The sequence below is a fragment of the Oryza sativa genome, chromosome 5, assembly GCF_034140825.1.
Source record: "Oryza sativa Japonica Group chromosome 5, ASM3414082v1".
Lineage (NCBI taxonomy): Eukaryota > Viridiplantae > Streptophyta > Magnoliopsida > Poales > Poaceae > Oryza > Oryza sativa.
The window spans coordinates 5,295,001-5,318,255 of record NC_089039.1 but is presented as its reverse complement, the minus strand read 5'-3'; the positions used below and the strand labels follow the sequence as shown (position 1 = coordinate 5,318,255).

The 23,255-nt window shown below is 43.1% G+C and overlaps 3 protein-coding genes and 1 long non-coding RNA gene across 6 annotated transcripts; all 4 read left to right on the top strand.

Annotated features, from left to right (window-relative positions):
• The first annotated feature begins 1,074 nt into the window (after positions 1-1,074).
• Positions 1,075-4,885, top strand: LOC4338007 (NADP-dependent malic enzyme, chloroplastic-like). Its single transcript, XM_015785200.3, has 12 exons — positions 1,075-1,314; positions 1,672-1,867; positions 2,205-2,356; positions 2,463-2,568; positions 2,695-2,760; positions 2,857-2,952; positions 3,065-3,136; positions 3,242-3,325; positions 3,444-3,590; positions 3,700-3,942; positions 4,033-4,110; positions 4,175-4,885. Exons 1-12 carry the CDS (start codon positions 1,226-1,228, stop codon positions 4,556-4,558), a joined length of 1,713 nt encoding a protein of 570 aa, XP_015640686.1. The 5' UTR covers positions 1,075-1,225; the 3' UTR covers positions 4,559-4,885.
• Positions 4,886-10,644: 5,759 nt separating this feature from the next.
• LOC136356724 (uncharacterized) lies at positions 10,645-13,823 on the top strand. 2 transcript variants are annotated; one of them, XR_010741654.1, is made up of 4 exons: positions 10,645-10,797; positions 11,702-11,877; positions 13,325-13,386; positions 13,516-13,823. It is a non-coding gene; the product is annotated as an uncharacterized lncRNA (long non-coding RNA). The 2 variants fall into 2 exon arrangements; XR_010741653.1 differs by having other exon boundaries at positions 13,325-13,390.
• A 4,030-nt stretch (positions 13,824-17,853) lies between these two features.
• Positions 17,854-20,119, top strand: LOC4338006 (pseudo histidine-containing phosphotransfer protein 2-like). Its single transcript, NM_001420232.1, has 6 exons — positions 17,854-17,968; positions 18,961-19,091; positions 19,206-19,274; positions 19,518-19,589; positions 19,688-19,760; positions 19,868-20,119. Exons 1-6 carry the CDS (start codon positions 17,909-17,911, stop codon positions 19,916-19,918), a joined length of 456 nt encoding a protein of 151 aa, NP_001407161.1. The 5' UTR covers positions 17,854-17,908; the 3' UTR covers positions 19,919-20,119.
• Positions 20,120-20,726: 607 nt separating this feature from the next.
• LOC4338005 (30S ribosomal protein S31, chloroplastic) lies at positions 20,727-21,882 on the top strand. Of its 2 annotated transcripts, none has more exons than NM_001420233.1 (3): positions 20,727-20,956; positions 21,175-21,239; positions 21,360-21,882. In NM_001420233.1, exons 1-3 carry the CDS (start codon positions 20,773-20,775, stop codon positions 21,489-21,491), a joined length of 381 nt encoding a protein of 126 aa, NP_001407162.1. In that variant the 5' UTR covers positions 20,727-20,772; the 3' UTR covers positions 21,492-21,882. The 2 variants fall into 2 exon arrangements, with proteins under 2 accessions (NP_001407162.1, NP_001407163.1); NM_001420234.1 differs by having other exon boundaries at positions 21,324-21,882.
• Positions 21,883-23,255: the final 1,373 nt, after the last annotated feature.

Below are 23,255 nucleotides of genomic sequence, written 5' to 3'. Positions count from 1 at the left end.
CAGGCACGTAAAAGCCAGCTGCGAAGGACCCGGTGCAGTTTATTTAAAGTTTCAAATATACTTATATCTTTAATTGTTTATGATGGATAGAAACACTATATAAAGGATAGATGTCCACAACACGTGTATAATTATCTCTATAAACACACATTTAATTTTTATGAGTAGATATGATTAGATAAGCATATTTTAAAATTGACGAAATTATCACGGGTTATCAACATTGATAAGTACTACATCCATAAGAAAAATACGCCATCAAATCTAACTTAGGCTGCGTTCGTTTGGAGAACAAAGGGAGTTTGTTTGTTTCGTTTTTCGCGCGCACGCTTCCTAAACTACTTAACGGTGCGTTTTTTGCAAAAATTTTCTATATAAAAGTTGCTTTAAAAAATCATATTAATTCATTTTTAAAGTTTAAAATAGTTAATACTCAATTAATCATGTGCTAATGGCTCACCTCGTTTTACGTATCTTCCCACTTTTCTCAATCCCCTATCTTTCAAACACAGCCTTATAATCGGATGGGTTAGTTCCACACTTCCACTAAATGAAAACCTAAACCAGCTACACTCTTTTTATTGTTTTTCTACCAATGCTGCTACTACACATACAATTTTATTTCACTTTTATAATAAGCAATAAAAAATAGAAAAGGGAAATGGTGGGGTCGCACCGTTCCAGGTACGGAGCCACAGGCAAACGGGTAAGCCCGAAAACCAGGTGCAAAACCAATCACCCCCACCATTGCACCATCCACCGGTACCCACCCGTGCACTTGCCCGCCCATCGCAAAAACAACAGACGCACATACCCCCGCCGCCGGTTCGCCGCTCGCCGGCGACGGCCGCCACGACGACGACTCGTCTTCCGTCACCTACCTCCGCTTTCCCACTATTCAATCCCCTCCCGTTTCCCACCACCTTCCCCCCTTTCGCTCCATGGGAAAACCACCCGTCCTACGAATTAAATGCCACCACCCGCGCGACTCCTCCGACCCGACGTTTCCTCCCTTTCACACGCGGGCCCCCACCTTCTCTCTATAAATACCCCGTCTCCTCTCCTCCTCGCCGCATCCCATCCACGCAAATATTTCTTCCTATAACAGGACAAGAGCAGATCGATCGTTTCCTTTTTATTTCTGAGGAGAAGAGGATCGATCGTTTCGTTCGATCGTTTGGTTTTTGAATTTTGAGGAGAAGAGAAGAGAAGAGGATCGGAAGAGATGGCCGGCGGCGGCGTGGAGGACACGTACGGCGAGGACAGGGCCACCGAGGATCAGCTCATCACCCCATGGTCCTTCTCCGTCGCCAGGTTAGAGACATCATCTCCTTCGAGTTCGTCTTCTTCTTCGAATTCGGCATCCATCAATCCCTTGTTCTATCTCAAGCCTCTGCTTTTTATTTCCTTCCGTTTTTGTTCCCAACTTTCTCTACACCCACCATAAAGTTTCCGTTTGTTTTACTCCGCCGGTTTCCTGACTCGCTTCAGTTACAAGCTTGTCCGGCCTAAAAAAAAACTGATTCGTGTCGTTCATTGCATCAAATCCATGAAAATCTACATTAATTTGAGAATTGAGTCTTTCCGAATCGCAACCGATCGTTCGGTGGCCATAACAAAAAATTTGAATTTGAATTCGAATTTCTTGCGCTGTGATGTGATGTGATGCAGCGGGTACACGCTGCTGAGAGACCCGCGGCACAACAAGGGTTTGGCCTTCTCGGAGGCGGAGCGCGACGCGCACTACCTCCGCGGCCTCCTCCCGCCATCCATCGTCTCGCAGGAGCTCCAGGAGAAGAAGCTCATGCACAACCTCCGCAACTACACCGTCCCCCTCCAGCGCTACATCGCCATGATGGACCTCCAGGTACAATCACAAACACCACCACCACCACCACCAAAAGTTTGATCACCCACTCAAATCAAATGCATTGATAATGTTCATGCAGCAAGAACTGTGGATTACTTCTTTTTTTTTTTTTGAGAAGGGTATTTTTACTCGAGCTCTACATTCAATCGGATACATGCAGCCTTTTTAAATTAGAAACTTAGCTTACCAAACAGAGAACTTAGCCCTTAGATAACCCAACATGAAATTTGTTCCTATGGAGATTTGAACTCAACACCTACATGCCCTTTCACTAGAACTGTGGATTACTGAACACTGTCATGTTTCTTGGTTTTTTTGTGCTTTTCTTTTTCAGGAGAGGAATGAGAGGCTGTTCTACAAGCTCCTGATCGACAACGTGGAGGAGCTGCTGCCGGTGGTGTACACGCCGACGGTCGGGGAGGCCTGCCAGAAGTACGGCAGCATCTACAGGCGGCCACAGGGCCTGTACATCAGCCTCAAGGACAAGTGCGGTTTTTGTTGCTAGGATTCTGCTTTCCTTCTGATGATGGTGAGGTTGATTAGGAATTTGCAGCCTGACAGGAATCTGTGTTTGTTTGTTTGGTGGATTCAGGGGGAAGATCCTTGAGGTGCTCAAGAACTGGCCGGAGAGGAGCATCCAGGTGATCGTCGTCACCGACGGCGAGCGCATTCTTGGCCTTGGAGATCTTGGTTGTCAGGTAGTGCATTTTTCCCCCATTTCCTGCCCTGATTTTGCTGTCATGAATGTGTCGAAAGAATTTAGATGTGATGATGTATGTTTACCTGGAAGCATTTGCTGATATGTGCTGCTGTTACTATGTCAGGGAATGGGTATTCCTGTCGGCAAACTGTCTCTGTACACTGCCCTTGGAGGAGTTCGCCCATCAGCTGTGAGTGTTCTTGTCTTCATGAAATGATCAAAGTATTTTTAGTCTGTTGATGGATTTGCTTTGCTGACTATAAATGTGAATATATGTATGATGCAGTGCCTTCCAATCACAATTGATGTTGGTACCAACAATGAGTCACTGCTCAACGACGAATTCTACATTGGACTCAAGCAACGCCGTGCTACCGGAGAGGTAAGCCACAGTTTCTGCACACGTAGTTCACCTGCAATTAATTGGTGAAACAGAAAACTCTTTTTACCATAGAATTTCTTTTTTATCTTATCTCTGTTATCATGGTTATCAGGAATACCACGAGCTTCTTGAGGAGTTTATGACCGCAGTTAAGCAAAACTACGGCGAGAAAGTGCTCGTTCAGGTCAGTCTGCATAGAAGAATTAATTAAGTTACATGTGCACACTCTGTTTTTACCTTTATCAGGATTCAGGAGATGACTGAATAACATCAAATTTCCTTTCCACAGTTTGAAGACTTTGCCAACCACAATGCTTTTGACTTGCTTGCAAAGTACAGCAAGAGCCACCTTGTCTTCAACGACGACATTCAGGTACAAGAAAGCGAAACTTTTGTGAACCTCTTCTGGTTTCACGCCCATATAATTTGTCTGAATCAGTAGCCACAAAAATACTAATGTGATGAATTTGGTCTACAACGATGGATGGCAGGGAACAGCATCAGTGGTCCTCGCAGGTCTGATTGCGGCGCTCAAGGTGGTCGGTGGAACTCTTGCAGATCACACTTACCTGTTCCTTGGCGCCGGTGAGGCTGGAACTGGCATCGCAGAGCTCATTGCCCTCGAGATGTCAAAGCAGGTAACTGAATGAAAACACACTGCAAACTCTGAATATTGCCTCACTCACTTTCACTGAATATGATAAACAACAATATGGAGTGTGATTTGATTGTGTGTTATTCGTGTAGACGGAGATTCCGATCAATGATTGCCGGAAGAAGGTGTGGCTGGTGGACTCGAGGGGGCTGATCGTGGAGTCGAGGAAGGAGTCGCTGCAGCACTTCAAGCAGCCATTCGCGCACGAGCACGAGCCGGTGAAGACGCTGCTGGAGGCCGTGCAGTCCATCAAGCCGACCGTGCTCATCGGCACTTCCGGCGTCGGCAAGACATTCACCCAGGAGGTCGTCGAGGCCATGGCCGCCTTCAACGAGGTAACCAATGCACACATCATGGTGGCTGCATATGTGCGCTCCTCTTCTTGATGATGATGATCAAGTGCACTAACATGAAATCAAATGCAGAAACCTGTCATCTTCGCGCTCTCCAACCCGACGTCGCACTCGGAATGCACCGCGGAGGAGGCATACACCTGGACCAAGGTGAGAGATCAATAGAGCTGAATCGAAATCGTCAATGGCGATCTGAATCGAAATGTTTGTGCAGGGAAGTGCGGTGTTCGCGAGCGGGAGCCCGTTCGACGCGGTGGAGTACGAGGGGAAGACGTACGTGCCGGGGCAATCGAACAACGCCTACATCTTCCCGGGGTTCGGGCTGGGCGTGGTGATCTCGGGCGCCATCCGCGTCCACGACGACATGCTGCTGGCGGCGTCGGAGGCGCTGGCGGAGCAGGTGAGCGAGGACAACTTCGCCAGGGGGCTCATCTTCCCGCCCTTCACCAACATCCGCAAGATCTCCGCACACATCGCCGCCAAGGTCGCCGCCAAGGCGTACGAGCTCGGCCTCGCCAGCCGCCTCCCGCGCCCCGACGACCTCGTCAAGTACGCCGAGAGCTGCATGTACACCCCGGCCTACCGCTGCTACCGCTGATCGAGCACGAGCCCACCGAGGAGGAAGACGATCGATCGAATTAAGCAATAAAATTTTTATTCAAATCTTGGCGCGAGCGTTAGCTGCCATTAGAGGGGTTTTCATTTTTAATTTTTTTTGTGTACCCATACATATACGTATACGTGTACTGCATACATACTAGAGCACCTGATGGTGCTTGTCGTCGTCGATTCTTTTGACCGATTTGAAGTTTGGTAGGGTGTAATAGCACTTACTTTTGAGTTTTCCACATTGAGTTGATTCGGTGTAATAGGAGTCAAATTTGAGTTTCTTATGATGGTTGTTCATGATCAGTTTCTGATGCAATGCGTCGTGTCATTTTTACCCAATAAAAGCAGAGATGCTTACTTAGTGGAATAAGTTCACTTTGTGACTCTCAAAAGTGATCGAAATCTAATCCGTGAACCCCCTAACTCTTAAAACCGGTGTAATTTGTCTCCCTCGGCGGTTTTGCTGACGTGGCACCTACGTGGTGGTGTTGACAGGGTCTTCCTTACACATGGTGCTTGCGTGATATTAGAATTAAAAAATATATAGGGCCCATTTATCATTCACATAAAGGATGACATGTGGGGTCCACATGTCATCCTCTCACCTCCCCTTCCTCATCCCCCTCCCTCTCTCCCTTCTCTCTTTCTCTCCCCAAACTCTCTTCACCACCGGAGCGGCAGTGGGGACAGCGGCGGTTGGGCGGTGAGGAGCGGCGGCTGTGGCGGTGGGAGTCGGCAGCGGCCATGGGTGGGGGAAGAGAGAGGCTGGCCGTGGGAGCAGCGTGCCCCGAGGGGGAGCGTGTGGGCAGCGGGCGCGGGCCTGGAGAGGAGGCGGAGTGGGCACGCCGCCCCCATTCCGCCGTCTCTCCTCCTGCAGTCCTCCTGCCGCTCGTCCTCTTGCAGTCCTACTGGCCACCGAGGACGAGACCCACGCCCTCATGCCGCCATGGACGCTGATGACAATGGCTTCGACGAGCTTGCCTCCTCCCGTGCGGCCCCAGGAGCTACACCCACCACCACTACCACTGCGCCGCCTCACCCCTATTGTCTACGTCGTCATCGCAGCAGCAGTCGCCGCCGCAGTTGCGCTCCTTCGCTCGCTCGTTCTTCGCCCGGCTGCCGAGGACGAGATCCACACCTTCATGCCGCCATGGACACGGACGGCAACGGCTTCGATGAGCTCACTTCCTCCCGCCACGGCCCCGCGCGCTACGCCCACCACTACAACCGTCGTCATCCAGATTCATCGGTCATGGTGGCGGGCGACAACAACTGAGCCGGACGCCACCGCCACTCCCGACCGCCAGTTCCCCTCTACGCCGTTGCCGTCCCCACTGCCGCTCTGGTGAAGAGAGTTTGGGGGAGAGAAAAAGAGAAGGGAGAGAGGGAGGGGGACGAGGAAGAAGGGGAGGTGAGAGGATGACATGTGGGCCCCACATGTCAGTGGGTCCCACATGTCATCCTTTATGTGAATGATAAATGGGCCATATATATATATATATTTTTAATTCTGATGCCACGCAAGCGCCACGTCAACGCCACGTGTAAGGAAGACCCTGTCAACACCGCCACTTAGGCGTTACGTCAGCAAAACCGCCCTCCAAAACCGCGAGAGAGTCAAATTGCACCGGTTTTAAGAGTTGGGGGTCGAGATATCTTGTTTTGCGGTTTAGGGTCACGGATTAGATTTCAATCACTTTTAGGGTCACAGAGTGAACTTATTCCTTACTTAGTTGCAATGCTATTCTTCTTTCCCCTCGTGAATTGCACTAAGGATCAGAGTAAAATTATTTCTTGGACAAATTATTATTTTTTCTCTCAAGGCCCTGCTTTAATTCAGGTCCATCAACAGGGAATGGGCCGGAATTGAGGCCTGCTGGACAAGGCCTAAAGTTGGCCGCATCCTTCCTCTTCAAAATTGCCTTTCCCATAGAGTAAGTCCATTATGACCCCCCTCAAATATATGTCCAATTTGATTTGTATCCCTAAACCATAATATCGGATGTCTTCACCCTAACTATTAAACCGATATAATTTAACTCCCTTAGCGGTTTTCATAGTGTTTTTCGTTGACATGGCAATCTAATCACAAAATAGAAAATGGCCCATATATAAGTGACTAGGAAAAAATATAAAAAATATGGAGCCCACTTATCAGCCCTCTTCCTTTCCCCTAACTTCTTCATGCTTGGAACCACTCAAAGTCTAGAACCAGCGGCCTTGCCACTTAGCTTGGCATCACCGGCGACGGAGGAGGGGGAGGGGTTTGGTGTCCGGTGGAAGAGGAACTGGAGGCGGCAACAACCTCGTTGGCGGCGGCGGCGGTTGGCGAAACCTGGGAGAGATATGAAGGACAAGATCCCTGCGGGGAGGTGAAGGAGGGGTGGGCAGCGAGGAGGCGGGATGGGACAGCAACAGGGAGGACTAAGTGAAAAGGGGAGTGGTGGCGCCGCACTCAGCAATGGGAGCTCGAGCTTGGAGAAGCCATCAAGGTAGGAGGCGAGGGTGGAGTCGAACTTGGTGAAGCTATGGAGGCAGGCGAAGAGCCGCTAGTCCCCCAGCCCCCTCCTTGACATTGGTGGCACGCCATTCCCATAGTCCCCGAACCCCCTCTCCAACACCAGTGGCACGACATTCCCCCAGCCCCCTCTCTGGCACCAACGGCAAGCCATCACACAGCCCCTCTCTGGTGCCGGTTACTACTACCATCGCCCTGAGCCCCTGCCACCACTCCCTCCCTCGCCACTTCCGACAGGGGAATAGTGAAGGGAGAGAGGGATAGGGAGAGGGAGGAAGGAGGAAAAAGAGAGATAATGAGTATAACAAGTGGGCCTCATTTATCTTTTTTATTTTTTTCTAGTCACTTACATATGGATTCACTTTTATTTTGTGATTGGACTACCACGTCCTTACATGGTTGACTAAGTCAATGAGCCACGTCAGTGAAAACCGCTCTCAAAACTCATCAAGTGGCCATGTCACTGAAGTTGTTTCCCAAGTTATGACTACAACGTTTCTTTCTTTCTATGTTCTATTGCTCGGTTAATAAAAGATCACGCTAATATTAACAATTTATTAGCTACATAGGCTATAAATTAAAAGTTAATGAAATACTATCTCTCTTCATAAGTATAAACATTACTAGAAAAGGCATTTTTCCCGACGCGAGGTCTTTTTTCGCAGGCGGACATGACCTTTGGAACCAAATAACCGCCTACAAAAATATAAATCGGGGTGAAGTTCATTGTCCGCTTTATTTTCGCAGGCGGACCACTTAACCGGATTTTCGCAGGTGACCCTTATGTGGTCCGCCTGCAAAAATCGTACTAAAAAAAATCTTAACTCCTTATCTCCTCCTCCCACCCCCTCCCCACCACTCATTTCTCTCTCTCCCTCAACACTTCTCCTCCCGGCCTCCCCTCCACACCTCTCCTCTCTCATCGGCCCCTCTCCTCCCCTCACCTCTCCTGGCCGCCGGCCAGAGGCGGCGGTGGCGGCGCGTGCTCCTGGCGGCAGCGGCGACGGGCGGTGGCGGCGGCGGCCGGCGAGGAGGGTTGAGGCGGCACGGCTCCCGGCCCCTCCCTCCCAGATCTGGCCGGAGGGGGTGGGGGGAGGACGGTGGCCGGCGGCGCGGATGACAGCGGAGTGTGGCCGTGCGGTGGCGGCGGCGGCGGACGACGGCGGGGCGCGGCCGTGAGGCAGCGGCGGCAGACGATGGCTCCCGGCCTCTCCCTCCCTCCCGGCGATGTGGGAGTTTTTGCTGATGAAGATGGATGAGCTATATGTATAAAGTGATTTTAGGAATGATTTTACATGTGATTTTGTTTGCTTTCTTTGCTTGAATTGATTCTTGTGAAACTGAAATATGGCTGGTGTGTGTGAAACTGAATTTTGGATGAACTGGTGACTTCTTTGTTGAATTTGGATTCACTGGATTGGATGGGAAATGTGTGGGAACTGGATTGGGAACGGGAATCTACTGCCGGAAACGGCGGTGGGTGCCTTTTTTTAGCGCTGGAAGCTATTTTCACAGGCGAACCAATTACACGCCTGCAAAAATCAACTATTTTTACAATCGTTGAGTTGCAGGAGGACCGCTTGCCCGCCAGTGAAATGGTGATTGGCCCGCCTGGAAAAACACTTTTTCCAGTAGTGAAAGGATCCTAACCATTCATCCGGACAAAGATCCTTTAAATGCCATCGTACAAACGATTTTGTCCCAAAAATGCCATCGCCGTTAGGGTTCCGTCCATTCCGTGCCGTTAAATACACTGTTCATCCTATAGAACTTAACGGCGCGGAATGGACGGAACCCTAACGACGATGGTATTTTTGGGACAAAATCATTTGTACGATGGCATTTCTTGGAAATCACACTTGTCGATGATATTTCTGGGACTTAGACGCTTGTCAATGGCATTTTATGGATTATCTATTATATTTATGGATGAAAAGAGTAGTGTGATGAAGAAGGATGAGAGTGAATCCGAATCTTCCGCCATTCATCAAACCATGTGGTCAAACTGGTGGCCAACGCCTTCCTTCCCATACGCTGAACTGCTACATATGGCACTACTCTGCTCGTGTTGCCGCATGCACATGTAGCGTCGCTGCCTGTATGTGCTTGTCGATCGCTCACCTAGTCCAGATAACCAACAGGAGATAGATGGCGAGAGATGTGGCTACTTAAAAGGCCTTGTTTGGTTAATGAGCCACAGAAATTATTTTCCACATATTCAAAGACACCTTTAAAATTCTAACCATTCGCTCTCTCTCTTCTATTTAATATTAATCCTTGATTTTTCTTTTCAGGAATACGCAAAAGGATTGTGCACCTTTGTGTTAAGACTTTAAGAGAAATAAAATTTACGCAAACGGCAAAACAAAGAAATGAAGAGGGATTTGGGAAGAAAAGGAGGAAAAGGAGGAAAAAGAGGACTTAAGCCTATTCTCGCGATTACAATGGGACGACCAAACGACCTAGCACGCTAAGAAGGTAGCGTTGGCGACAGGGGATGGGCGAGATGCCAAAGGGCAGCCTCTTGCGCCATGCCTACTACCACCTCGGACCAGGGCCAAGAACAGTTGTTGAACACGCGGTTGTTCCGTTCCTTCCAAATGGACCACGCCCCAAGGGTCACGACCGTGTCGAATCCACAACGATGCTCCCTCGGAACTTTGAGTCGGCGGGAGCAGTGCCACTCGTGGAAGGAAACATCGCTAGAGAGGAAGCAATGTGGGAGCCCGAGGCTCGAGAGGACGGTCCACCACAGCTGTAGGGACTTGGGGCACCTAATTAGAATGTGATCAATTGGCTCATCCTGTTGGTCACAGAAGACACAACAGGTAGGATGCGGCAAGCCACGTTTCTCCAAGCGGTCAGCCATCCAGCAGTGGCGATGAGCAACCAACCATAGAAAGTAGCGATATCGAGGAGGGGCGAAAGAACGCCAGATAGGTAGATGCCGGGATGGAATCCTTCCTCAGAAGAGGACAAGATAGGCCGAGTGGGTGGAATACGACCCCAAGTCTCATCTCATTCATTTTTCAATTCCAATCCTATCTCTCATTTTTCTATTATCTAAACATACTGTAGGGGTGATTTGTACTTCCTCCGTTTAATATTATAAGACTTTCTAACATTACCAACATTTATATATATGTTAATGAATCTAGACATATATGTGTGACTAGATTCATTAACATCTATATTAATATGAGAAATGCTAGAAAGTCTTATAACCTGAAACGGGGTAGTAGATATTATAGATACTTCAATTTGTTTTTTAATGGATATAGCTAAAGGAAGAGGTGTGGGCATTACCAATGTTCGGTAACAACCTACTAGTAAATACATCTATATATTTATTAATTTTACAAAAAAAATTATGGTTAAAATGATCCTACGTCTTACGTTTTTTTAAACCAAACGGTTAAAATCTTGTTTGCAAGAATTTTCGAAGAAAATTTAGTAAAGCATCCCTGCTCTTTTAGAAACTAAGCTCAGCGCAAAATTGCTCAGAAATATAAATTCCTCTCTTTCTCTCTTCAAATTCCTCTCTTTCTCTCTTCCACAAGCTGTGCGACGGCGTGGTGGCGAGAATGCGAGGCGCCGCCCACCTCGCGCGTTCCGCCGACGAGCGCGTGGACGGCCTCCCCGCGCCCTAGCCTTCTCCCCTGTGCGGCCGCGGCGGCCTGGCCTTACCCTCCTCGCGCGAACGGCGGCAGGTGAGCAGGTTCTGGAGGGTGCCACGCGGCCGGACGACCTCCTTCCTTTCCCTTCCCTTTTGCCCGCCTGAATCCCTCACGTTTCGAATCGAATAGAAATATAGAATAGCAGCTCGTGTTCTTTCTCCCCGCAAAATAAAATAAAATAGAATAAATTATTTTGTGGGGTTCGGCCGCTGAATGATCCCCATTCCCCGTGTTAGGTCCTTTACTGTTGATTGGATGGATGCCTTCTTGCCATGATAAATCGCGTCTCGTTTATGTCATATATGTGGCCTGTTTTCATTTTGTTGTTAATGAAATTTGGAATGCCGCTTCAGGAAAATTAGTAAGATTAGTGTTAATGCTATTGTGTTATCCCTGTCAGCCAGTAAGCAAAATCTAGAATGGTATGATGTTCTTGAAGGTAGTAACTTTTTTTTTTCTTTTCAAAGAATGTTCTTGAAGGTTACTTGATCTTACTATGCAGAGAAATATAGTAGTACCGTGTTCTTGATTACAGATGGTGTGTCTTTGCTTCAAATTTGTAAATATTCTAGTTTTGTTTGGACCTGAGACTGTAGTTGAGCTGATTCTGCCTATGCCCATTTCTGAAAGAAGCTATCTGGAGTAATCTGTTCGTTAGTATAAAAGCAGCATGGGTTGCATTTTTCTGTGTGAAGCTGTCTATGGTTAGTGCAATAGCATAACTGGTTGCCTTTTTTGTTTTCGTGAAGGATGAGTTGATTCTTCTTATGTCATTTTTGTGTCAAGTTTGTATGGTTACTATAAAAGCACAATTGGTTTCCATTTTTGTTTTCGTGGAGAAGGATGAGTTGATTCTTCTTATGTCATTTGTGCGTGATGCTGTCCATGGTTAGTACAAGGGCATCATTGGCTGAATGGCTGTCATTTTTCTTCCCAGGTGAAAGGATTTGCGTCCACCTGCAAAGGCAGCAACTGGAGATACCGAGAAATGGGAGGGGCACTTAACAAGTTCACAAGCACTCTGGAAACTGCTGCGTTATCACTACTCTGGGAACCGTATGATATTCATGATTAACCTCTGCGGCAAATGGATTTGAAGCATTTTCCACGCAGGTCAGCAAACTGAATTTCGACCATCGCACTATTCATTTTATTGAAGAATTGAAAGTTGTTGGGCACTTAGACTAACTAAGTGAAGTGCTTAATTGCTGATTATCGGGTGTGTGAATCTGCAGCAACGAGTTGAATTGATTAAATTCATAAAAGATAAAGGCTGCAATTGATCATTGTAATTAAGATCTTGTGTGCATCTTGTCTCCTTTAATAATTCACTAGGTGAGGTCTCTACCTTTTCAGAGATAACATAAGATATGACATATTGCACATGTTCTACCATTGGCCCATAGATAACCATATCGTATGGCATACTACAACTTCAAAACCCTTTTTCACAACACTAAAGTAGGGAATAGGGTAGAGAAGAAATATGTTATAGCTACACATTTGATTTCCTGAATGGAGGACCATGGTGAAACAACACAACAACAGAAATGGATAAACATTGCAAAAAGGAGACCTGTTTGTGCTCATAAACTAGTATCTCATGCTATACGCACATGAAAACAGGAGTGAAGAACACAGCACCCACCCTGACGTGGAAACATGCTTTTTTGACTTAGGATGGAAGACATTTAGTACATCAATAAAAGGCACTTTGCTATAGCAATATTAGACTGTCTGGATTGATTCTATTTATCTACAAGGATGATCTTACCAATGTCACGTACCAATTGTTACTGCTAATTTTCTATGCTGTTGGAAAGGAAAACAAGGTTCATGTAGGCATCGTATAGTGACTATATTTAAGTCTCTGTTAAACTGTAAGCAATTCAACATAGTACTATTTGCTTATCAAATTAGTGGACTGTGCTAGTTTTTCTAATGTCACCCAAGCACAGTAGCAACGATTTTGGTCTACTTTGTAGATTTATATCACCAAAGGAATTGAAAATTCAGAATTTGGGGATCCAAAACCCAGACTCTTGAAATGTGAACAGGTGCATATGTCATGACTTTATGGAGCCAAGGACCCATATGCATTTCTTGTGGTTATCCATGCTCAGAAGAATATATCAGTCAGAGAAACATTAAGACAAAGTAAGACAGAAGAGTCAGTTAATTTTGTTTAACGTGGCTTCAAAGTTCAAAAATATTGTGGTATTCCTACTTCAACTGCTCTGCATTAGTGGTGTTCTGCAGCTTGTTTCTATAGCATGTAAGGTGGATACCTGCTGCTAGTTATCAAGAAGCAGCCTATGTTTGAACAGTTCTCCTAGTGCATGCACAACTTCAAATCAACCCCTAAGATTACTTATTTGAGAATACCAGGATCTAACTTCACTAAAGAGGCATCAACTTTACATATAGTGCAGCATGAGGAATCCGATTTCAGGAAGCCTTAGTAACATATGTTCGACATTAGGGATAAATACACATATATTCTTCAAGAGCACCACTGCTCGACAGTGCTAACATTCTATCCTTCAAATGCTGTAAACAGGAAGGAAACAGCCTCAGCCTTGTAGCTTAAATCCCAATGATTTGATGGCAGCGGTCTTCACAGTAGGTATCTTGGTGAAACAGTGCTCTCTGGTCTCCAATAGTCTATTCATAAAACAGTGCTGGCTTGAAATTGACACATCTGCTCTCTCTCTCTCTCTCTCTCTCTCTCTCTCTCTCCACTTTCTTCAGGTTATTGGTAAAACAATTAGCATGTTGTATGAACCAACCTTGCAATGATGAGGTTTGTCTTGAGGAATAGCAGCAGTACTGCAAGTAATTCAATATAGACAAGCATGCAATAGCCATATTTCCAGCTCAAACTTTATGGATGTATATAATTATATAGATTGGTGTGCTCCAGCATTTTGTCATCAGCTTCTGGGCATCCTCTTGCTCTAAACACTAAAGATGATCATGTGCCTTGTTTATGTTCTTTGTCCAAAAAGGCATGTACGCGAACTGTCAACTACAATATATTTTATTATTTTACCTGTCAACAGTCTAGGAATATGCGTTTCTGTAGAATATGCATTGGACCTTGATCTTCCTATATTATTTCATATCTCCTATGTAGCAAAATAAATGATTTTAGACTATGGCAAATAAATTCCAAAATTACCTTTGATATTTGGAAATTATGTGTTGTTATCCTATCTTTTGCTAACTACAAAGGTACAAGTAAAATGAGCTCACAAAGTGCCAATTTTAGTGTTGCTGTGCTCTGGAATATAATTATCTAAGAGAATCTTTACCAGTTCTAGTAGTATTTTTTTTGGTGGCTCCAGATAAGTGGTTATTAATTATTTAACATTTTTATAACTAGTAAAATTGCAGATTAAATACTATCGCAATGCCAAATTAAACCTAATTTTACTGTGTAAAAACACTTGCAGATGTATAGTTCTTCATTTCCTCAAAACATCAAATGATGCATAGAAGGATATGGACATAATTGGTTGGTCTATTAGGTGATATAAGCGATTTTGATCTAGGGCAAATTTTTTTCCCATAGATAATTTCCTAAGGTGTTGATATGATTATATGAATATGGCTAAAACTAGGGCACGATGCATGACATACAGTTTCCCTTCTATTTTCCTAACAAATATGAACAATAATATGACTATAACCGAGATCATTACAAAGTGTTACAATGAGCATAGTGCATAATTGATATTAGCGTGAAGTGATTTGATATTATCTCTTTCCTGTGTTTCAAATACAGTAATTACAATATAATTACAAACTAGCAAGAGTTCATGTTGCATGTTTACTTGCTGTAAAATCTTAGTAATGTGAAGCACACATGTACTTCACTACGTAACGATGGAAAATAGTGGTAAGAAATCCCAATGTGTAGTATATTTGTATTCTGATCAGTGTGTAAGTTGGTTGCCCTGTTGAATGTATATGGAGTAAGTACTACTTTCCTGTTGAAATTCCTTCATCCAAATTCATTCTAATAATGGTCTAGTGGCTCTAAATCACTGAGTAATGGATTTGCGAGATCCAAAATCTCCAAAATTTTCAAGGAAGAATCTGTCTCTCTTAGCTTGCTCCACTGCCATAAGCAGATGTGCTGCAAAAAATCCCATCTTTATAAATGCTCTTTGGTCACTTTTTTTTATGTTGTTCTTCTTAACTGAATTGTATGGTGCAGGATCCAGTCCTGTAAATATAAACATGAAATATCATCCCACACAAATTCTTACTTTCCATGGAAACACTTTGCTTAGTCTGTAGTTTCTGATAGCTGTTGTTTCTCCTTATTTGTTTCATTATTTATGTTACTAGCAATATGCATTTAGGAATATGCATAAGAAGGAACATGCAAAAAAGCTGAAACAGTGCAACCATTCTTGCAACTATGAGAATAGTGAGGTGATGATTTTGCCACCTCACTTTGTTATCAGATTTGTGCTCTGTGGCTATTATTTGTTTTGCATCTTGTTGTCATGATTCGCCAAGATAAGAACTTTACTGACACTAACCATTTAAACAAGTATCTATCATTTTTTTTTGAGAAAGTACAATTGGATGCACACACCCACACACGCCACACTAACACCACCAGACGTGTGCATTTCCTCTGCACACGCTTCACACGCCACCTAGAGCGCAGGCCCACGCATGCTCACTAAAAGCACAAGTGCGTGTGTACTTCTGACATTAGTGGGTACCAACGTCAAATTTAGGATTTGAACCTTGGTGGCCTAGGTGCACAGCTTCACCACCTAGCCATTTAGCCATATGCAAGCTTCCAGTATGTCATTTTAATATACTGTTCCAGGTTAGGATTCTCTTATCACTATCCAGCTGAGATACCAATAAGTCATTATCTTTGCTCCAATTATACATTTTATTCCTCTTTTCAGCATCTACTGAAAGTAGTGGATGGGACCAGCTAATAAAATATACAACTATAACTGAAAAACCACGGGAAGTAGCTACTAGAAAGATTTATCCATCCTTTTCTGCATGAAGTGGAATAAAGGTAGAATTTCCTGCCCACCATGCATCTTCCTTTTTATCATCCAGTTTTCATTTGGTTTCAGTGTGAAAGCATAGGGATGCCACTGTTTCTCTTCTTTCTTTTTAGTAGGATGCCTCCTTCGGCCATTTGATGGTTATGTCTTATTTCCAATCTTTGCTGTTAGCTTTTTTTCTGACAATCTTTCAGGATATGTGAGATGTGGCGAAAAGGAGCAGATAGTAGAGCTCCTTTGGTTCATCAGATGATAGATCTGCCTGAGCGGTCCAGGCCTTGTGGTCTTGCATGTTAGATACCCCTAGATGTTTTTATCCATCTGATTGTCTTTGAGAAATTTATTGGTCTGATTTAGCTAGAGGAAGGGCACAGCTCTAACTGATTGAACAGTGGTGTTGCTAATAATAGATATTACACATATGAATTTGATTATTGAAAATACATACATTGTTGTTGGTAGATGTACTTTTATTTAATTTACTTACCATTGTTCTGAGTTCGTAACTTCCTGTTGTTCCTATATTTTTGTGAAGTGGCTTTTTAACAGTTGGCTTATTGGCTAGTGACTTTGTAAGTCACTTTCATTACCTCTCTCTTTTCTTTGAACGAACCAGCAGAGTGCTAATTCATACATTCAAAAAAAAAGGAGAATGAAAGTGACTTACGAAATCACTAGCCAACTCACTTTCATTCTCAAATACATAGAAAATAAATGATTCTCCAGTCGTTATCTGATTCTGTTATGTGTTTTGTGCACAAGGTTGTGGCCAAGGGCTGCTACACCCTTGTTTTTGTTTTGTCAAGTATCCGTTTCTGTTCAACCAGTGCAAGTCCAAGCATAACACCGGAATGACATAGCTGTAAACTCGTTGAAAATGGAAAATTATTATACTGCAAGGAAGTTCAACTATGTTAGTTGTGATAGTTGGTGACCCTGAGTGGACAAGTACTGGCTGATTGTATAATTTTTTGTTCCCCTGAGAAATGGAATTCCGGGGTACCCATTGTAAGGAAGAAAAAAAAGGTTCATTTGTATTTGGGATTACTCTGTCCTGGCGCAGTGTTATCCTATGAAAAACAAATATCATTGTTGGGCGAACAATTTTTGGGTGCTTGTTCATATTTCATGTCCATGGTAATTTTCATTATTTATTTTACAGGATGTTAGTCCTATCATCTTTGATTTTTTTTCATGGTTGATTGTATAAATCCTAATTGAAATATGCCAATTTTGTCATCTGCATAGCATGCAACCTCAATTTTGTTCAATGAAATCAACTGAGTTGTACGGAGGCAGAGTTTGGTGGAAGGTTGCCAATGGTTTGTACTCTGATTATCTATATAATTCAGGAAATAGGATAATTACTTTCTGTTAAATACTCAATGCAGAATTTCAACGGTTGATGTCATTCTAGGGAGGCATGAAAATCTCTCCCGAAACTCATGTTTAGTATAAGATATCTTGTAAAGTTTAAATTTGCTAGATTTAGTGAATCTGTCCTCCTTAAAACATTAAGTGGTCATCAGTCACTAACGAACTTTGTCGGCTTGCGTTGTGTGACATTCAGATAGGCTGTTTCCCAACTCTGTTACAGTTACTTGCACACACTCTGGAGTATTTGAATTGTAGAAATAACTTCTTTGTCTATAAATAATGTAATTTCATAAAATATATATTAGCAATATAATACTGTTAAAATATTTATTTATTACATCTATACAGTTGCTTCTTCGGGAACAAACCTTGTTCTAGGTGCTACTGTTCTACAAACCTCTGCTGTGCAGTGTCACAAATATTCTTAAATATCTCTTGCTGTCTAGGATATAAACCACAGAAACCAAATGAAATACAGAGCTCAGCAACTTGTAGCATTGGTACTCGAGTTATTGTTCAACAGTTTCATGAAAGAAAAGTACTCTGTCCTTTTGTTATGCTTTATTCACAGGAGGGCATTATCAATGTAGAATAAAGGTTTTGCATGTTATAAGAAAAATCCTTTTTTCCTCTATATATACACCCCCCCTCTTGTGCATGGCTCATTGTGTCTCAGCTCTCTCCACCTGCTTGAACTGATCTCTAAAGCTTAGCCATATATGGAGTATTCAAATTTGCGTCGCCAAATCATCTTTATGAAGAAAAATCTTTTCGATCAGGTTTCATGCCTTCACTTTTGTTCCTTTGAGAAATGAGATCGTAATTAATTAGTGTATTGCACTAGACACTAGTTGATGTTTTATTGCTTCTCAGTTCCTGAGCTGCAATATTAGATGAGATAGTTAACTAGGAGAGAGAGTTAGTTTCTTCAGTTTTTGTCTTACATGTAAGTATATAACAAAGTTTGATTGCACCCTTGGACATCCCCTGAGGGCACACTGAACCCCTGGAGAAAAGCATTATCAATCAATGGTCAGATATGTGGTCATGTGGAGCTTATATCATTCATGCACTCTGTTTCAATTGTGAATTTCATTTGCAACAGCATAACTCAGTTTTGTAGTGTAGTCTACTAGTCTGGGATGATGCAATAATGCTCACTTAGCAGTTGGCACCCATCTTATCTTATCTAAAAGTTATACAACTTTCTTTTACATCACATATGCATGCATTATGATAATGAGTTTAAGCAGATCGTCAAGGATGTAATATGCCATAGACAATAGCAAACCACTTTCTTAATTTCCTTTGTACTATTCCATTGAGAATATACAAAAAGTCAGGTCTTTCAACCTTTAGAGAGTAATCATAGAGTAGCATCAATTTGATGATACATTAGTATCTCCTAGGCAAATACTAGATTTCCTTTATACTTAACTAGGGTGAAGCCTACTCCCTCCATCCCATAAAAAACCAACCTAGTACCGGATGCGACACATCCTAGTACTACGAATCTAGACATATATACGTCCAGATTCATAGTACTAGAAAATATCACATCCGGTTCTAGATTCGTTTTTTATGGGACGAAGGGAGTAAGTCACTTGCTGGAACCTGACTTTTTTTTTAATCTTTGACTAATTATATAGATTTACCCTTGTAAATTAGTACACTTATTTGTATTATATGGACTGCACAAAAGTTTTTTTTTTGGTTGTGTATTTCATGCTTCTTTCTTTTGCCTATAATCTACCTCGTGGTTTTCCTGCAGGGTTACCTTGATGAACAGTTTAATCAGCTGGAAGAACTGCAGGATGAATCAAGCCCCAATTTTGTTGAGGAAGTTGCGGCTCTGTTCTTCAAAGATTCATCAAGACTGTTGACAAATATAGAACAAGCAATGTAAGTAATATGTCTGCATCCACGATATGAATAGATAATTGATTTTTTGTACAATGATTACCCATGATTTGAAAGACATGACAATTACATTTACTTCCATTTCTTTTGATGCAGTGATAAATACCCTCAGGATTTCTACAGATTAGATTCTCTTGTGCAACAACTCAAAGGCAGCGGATCCAGGTATAAAACTGGGGCATATGCCCAGAACACAGAGTGAACAATATTCTTTTACAGGTCTCATCAGTGTAAAATCATGTCTTAGGTCTTAAATAACCAATATAAAAACATTCAAACTTAAGAATGCTTATTGATGTGAAATGAACAAATATTATTTGTTAATATGAATGTTCTCACCGAAAGCTTGTCATCTTTGCCTGCTTTATGTGTTCAAAATTCGCTAAAGTTGGCCTGTGTTTGGCGCAGCATTGGTGCACTGAGGATGAAGAATGAGTGCTCTGTGTTCAAAGTAAACTGCAATGACAGGAATCTGGAAGGGTATGCATTTCATTGACTCGTCCAACTTGTTCTTCACATACTATCCAATCATCATGCAATTTCCTCACATGATGTGATGAGGCCATGTTCTCTTTCAGATGCCGCAGGTCTCTTCAGAAGATGAAGAGGGAGCATGCCACTCTGAAGCAGAAGCTGGAATCATATTTTCAGGTATGTTGTACTACATCCTTGTCTCTCTCTCTTTCTGTTTACCTTATTTTCAGCATTGCTACATGGCTAAACAACTTGGTTATCTCCTGTTCCTTCTGCTGATGCAGTTACTGAGGCAAGTTGGTCCCCGTGATTATGCAGTGAGCTCAAGGAAGTAAGAAGAACAGTATGAGTTCCAAGGAAAATAAAGAACATATACATAGCAGCTATCAGTCTCTTGAAAATTCTGTCGCTGAAAAGTTTTTGTGCCAATCAGATACTCATAATGCTTAATGGTGCCTTTTTGTTGTGTTTGGATTGCATCTGTAGCTCCATAATCCATATATACTGTATGAAGTTATGTAAAGCCCTGCTTATGCACACTCTCCTTGCCTGTCTACAAAGTGCCATGAACTTGTGTTATTAGTCAGTAATTGTAGCAGAAAGTGTCATGGTACTAATATGAGCTTTTAATGTTTGAAACTAGTAATATGTAAACTAGTTTTTTGGGTTAATTAATTGCCCAGGTGCCATCATGGAAAACTATTTGTTTGTACTTTGTATACTCAACAAACGCTATAGTCACATTCCCAGAACCAAAGACACTTAAAAACACTGGTTTTTCATCTCTTCCACTAATATTCATAACAGTGTTTGAGCTTTAACCATCAATATCATTTTGAACGTTTCGATTTCTAAAATCTTAAAAACGTTATGGCTAGATTTGTCTTCAGAAGTCCTAAAAATATCATAACTTTGCTATATTCTTCATAAGTTTTATACTAGTAGTAATAATTTAATCATAAAAAAATGATTATCTATAGAAAAAGAAATGAGAGGACAAAAAAAAAAGAAAGAGAAACATCAGAATTGCAGAGGGCCAAGCCAATCATGGGCTTGGTCCATAGGCCCAAGAGACAAAGCCCAATCCATGGGCCTGGGCTTCCCTTTCCCTCCGTTTTATCTACTCCGATGCACGCACAGCTTATCCGATTCCATCCATTCCTCAAGCTCTCACTCCTCTCTCGCTTCCATGGCGCTCCTCGCCGTCCACGCCATGGCCGCGTCCCCGGCCACCTTCCCCTCCTCCCACCACCACGCCGCCGTCTCCTCCTACTGCGCGCTCCCCGCCGCCGCCGCATTCTCCCGCTCCCGCTCTCGCGTCGCCGCCGCCGCCGCCGCCACCCTCTCGGCCCCGCTCACTCCAGTTCTTGAAGGTAACTGACATGCCTACCTAACCTCCCTGTCTCTGTTTTGTTCGTCAATTCGGATTAGTCTGGTGTGAAATTGGCTCGATGATCTTATATGAAACTGCTTTTCAAATCGTATTGCACGAATTCAATTGATACAGCACCAAAACATAGATTGAAACAAAAACCTCGCAGTTTGAACCAATTACGATTCCAACTCAAATTACTCCATTTGGTGTGACCAGTTTACTGCGGGAGAGGGGACAAGAAGACCAAGAGGGGAAAAAGGTTCAACCACTCGTACGGAAATGTGAGTCTCTAGCACAAAAATAAAATTAATAAAAAAATCATATGCTTATTGCTTCCTGTGCTGCTGTTTGCTGCAATTCTTCAGACTTGCCATCTGCTGACTGCTGTTTGCTCATCTCAGGCGAGGCCGCGCAACAAGAAGAAGGGAACTGGCCCTGCACGGCTGTTCGCGCCGCCTGCGCCTCCGAGGAAGGACCAGTTCGACGACGGCGAGGTCACCCCGATCGACATCGACGATGACATCCTGGAATAGGTTGTCTGAATTTCCCCCCTTGAATTATGGTTTACCTTGAGCTTACCTTTTGTCTAGTCTGTACCAAACACTGTTTCTTGAAATTAATTACAGTACATTACATGGTCTCATTCTACATAATGTAGATGCCTATGATTTCTTTCCTTGTAATATATATGAATGGTGCTGCTTAGAGTCATTTTTTATGCATTACCAGCTGAAGCAGAACATAAGTACAGATACAATCACCAAACTTTCATGTTCTTGCTAGAAACCAGGGAAGATGCAGTATCTCTTTTTTTTTTCTTTTCTAGCTGTGTCCCTGAATTCAAGCACCTTTTGACATGCTTCGAATTTGTTGTGATGATCTGGGAAGCAGTTCTTAAGAATCAACTAATAAACCAGTCCATCAGATCGGGTCAGAAATCTGCCCCTTTTTTGTTGTTTTGTCTGTTGACTCTGTTATGCGCTTGAGTTTTGACACAAGAAATTGTTTTGATGATCTGCAAAACATATTCCTTTAAAGCTGGACAACAAACCAGTTCAACTGGTCAGCTTGGTGGTAATTGTATGTTAAAATTCTGTCATTTTTTGTTGTTTCGTCTGCAAGTTTGTTGTGAGCTGCTCCCCCCGCCCACAAGGGTAAGCAACTATCTCGCCCGAAATATACTACAATTTTGGCCCAAACTGGAAGTGTAAACCCTGCTACGCAATGGCTTTAAGAACCCTAAACCCTGAAGCATGTTTTGTTTGCTACCATTTCAAGCCATCACAAATTTTGGTAAGATAACGAACCAAATATGTTCGAGTATCCCTACCTTACCAAAATTTGGTAACGTACGAAACAAACCCGCCATCTGTTCAAAAATTTGGTGAAGTAACAAACCAAACATTTTCCCACAGTCCTAACATTTGATAAGTTCACACCTCTACAGCATATAAAAAATAGAGGGGGATAAATAGAGCAGTTGTCAGTTGTCACTTTTACTCAACTTCTGTTACTGTTATCTCTCCGAACCTAGAGGCAACATCACTTGTCTTCCACTGGACTGAAACCAGGGTCCAGTGTGATGCCAACCTGCTGCAAGGCTGCAACCTATTACAACAACTGAACCTCATGAAACAAGACATTTTGCTTTTCATTTTGATGCATTTTGATTTGAAGAATAAGGTTTTACCCTGATTCTGTTAATGAAACCATCATTTGGATTACAGAGTTTGCAACCAATGCACTAGATTTTTATATTAAGAAATACTAGGGTTCATTCTCATTTTTTTCAATCAACAGGACAACATCCATAGTGGTAACTTGACAAGATGAGACAAACAATGCACAAAACATATATTCTTGAAAAAGGAAAAATAGTAACAATACATACTCGATGTTGCCGTGCAAGTTTCTAGTACTACTTATATGTACCTTAAGCAAACATTGCATATTAATGGAAAACATGTCTCAGCTATTTTCGCAATGCAGAGGTGGTTCTGAATAATTCTGATCCTCCATATACATTTTGGCAATGCGGTATCTTTTTTGAGACAGCAGTTAAAATTTCATCAATCTAGCCACCAAAAAATGTCTCCTCAAATCAATACTCAGAGAACTTAAGGAAAAAGAACATGAAGTTTTTTGGATAAGCCAGATGCACATCTGCACTACACAAAAGTTGAGCCCTAAAAATCTCATATTTAGACCACCTCATGAGCCCAAAGCTCCAAAAGCTTGGGGTTCCGAGTTGCAATTCCTACTATGAGTTCCGCTCAAAGCATAAGTTATAAAACCCA

What these genes read in the sequence shown, in the direction of transcription:
- LOC4338007 (XM_015785200.3), top strand. Translation starts at nt 1,226, where the DNA reads ATGGCCGGCGGCGGCGTGGAGGACACGTACGGCGAGGACAGGGCCACC. An exon ending in TGGTCCTTCTCCGTCGCCAG is followed by an intron (nt 1,315 to 1,671) that starts GTTAGAGACATC and finishes GATGTGATGCAG; the next exon opens with CGGGTACACGCTGCTGAGAG. An exon ending in TTGGAGATCTTGGTTGTCAG is followed by an intron (nt 2,569 to 2,694) that starts GTAGTGCATTTT and finishes TTACTATGTCAG; the next exon opens with GGAATGGGTATTCCTGTCGG.
- LOC4338006 (NM_001420232.1), top strand. Translation starts at nt 17,909, where the DNA reads ATGGAGTATTCAAATTTGCGTCGCCAAATCATCTTTATGAAGAAAAAT. An exon ending in AGAAAAATCTTTTCGATCAG is followed by an intron (nt 17,969 to 18,960) that starts GTTTCATGCCTT and finishes GTTTTCCTGCAG; the next exon opens with GGTTACCTTGATGAACAGTT. An exon ending in AGCTGGAATCATATTTTCAG is followed by an intron (nt 19,761 to 19,867) that starts GTATGTTGTACT and finishes CTGCTGATGCAG; the next exon opens with TTACTGAGGCAAGTTGGTCC.
- LOC4338005 (NM_001420234.1), top strand. Translation starts at nt 20,773, where the DNA reads ATGGCGCTCCTCGCCGTCCACGCCATGGCCGCGTCCCCGGCCACCTTC. An exon ending in GCTCACTCCAGTTCTTGAAG is followed by an intron (nt 20,957 to 21,174) that starts GTAACTGACATG and finishes TGGTGTGACCAG; the next exon opens with TTTACTGCGGGAGAGGGGAC. An exon ending in TCAACCACTCGTACGGAAAT is followed by an intron (nt 21,240 to 21,323) that starts GTGAGTCTCTAG and finishes GCAATTCTTCAG; the next exon opens with ACTTGCCATCTGCTGACTGC.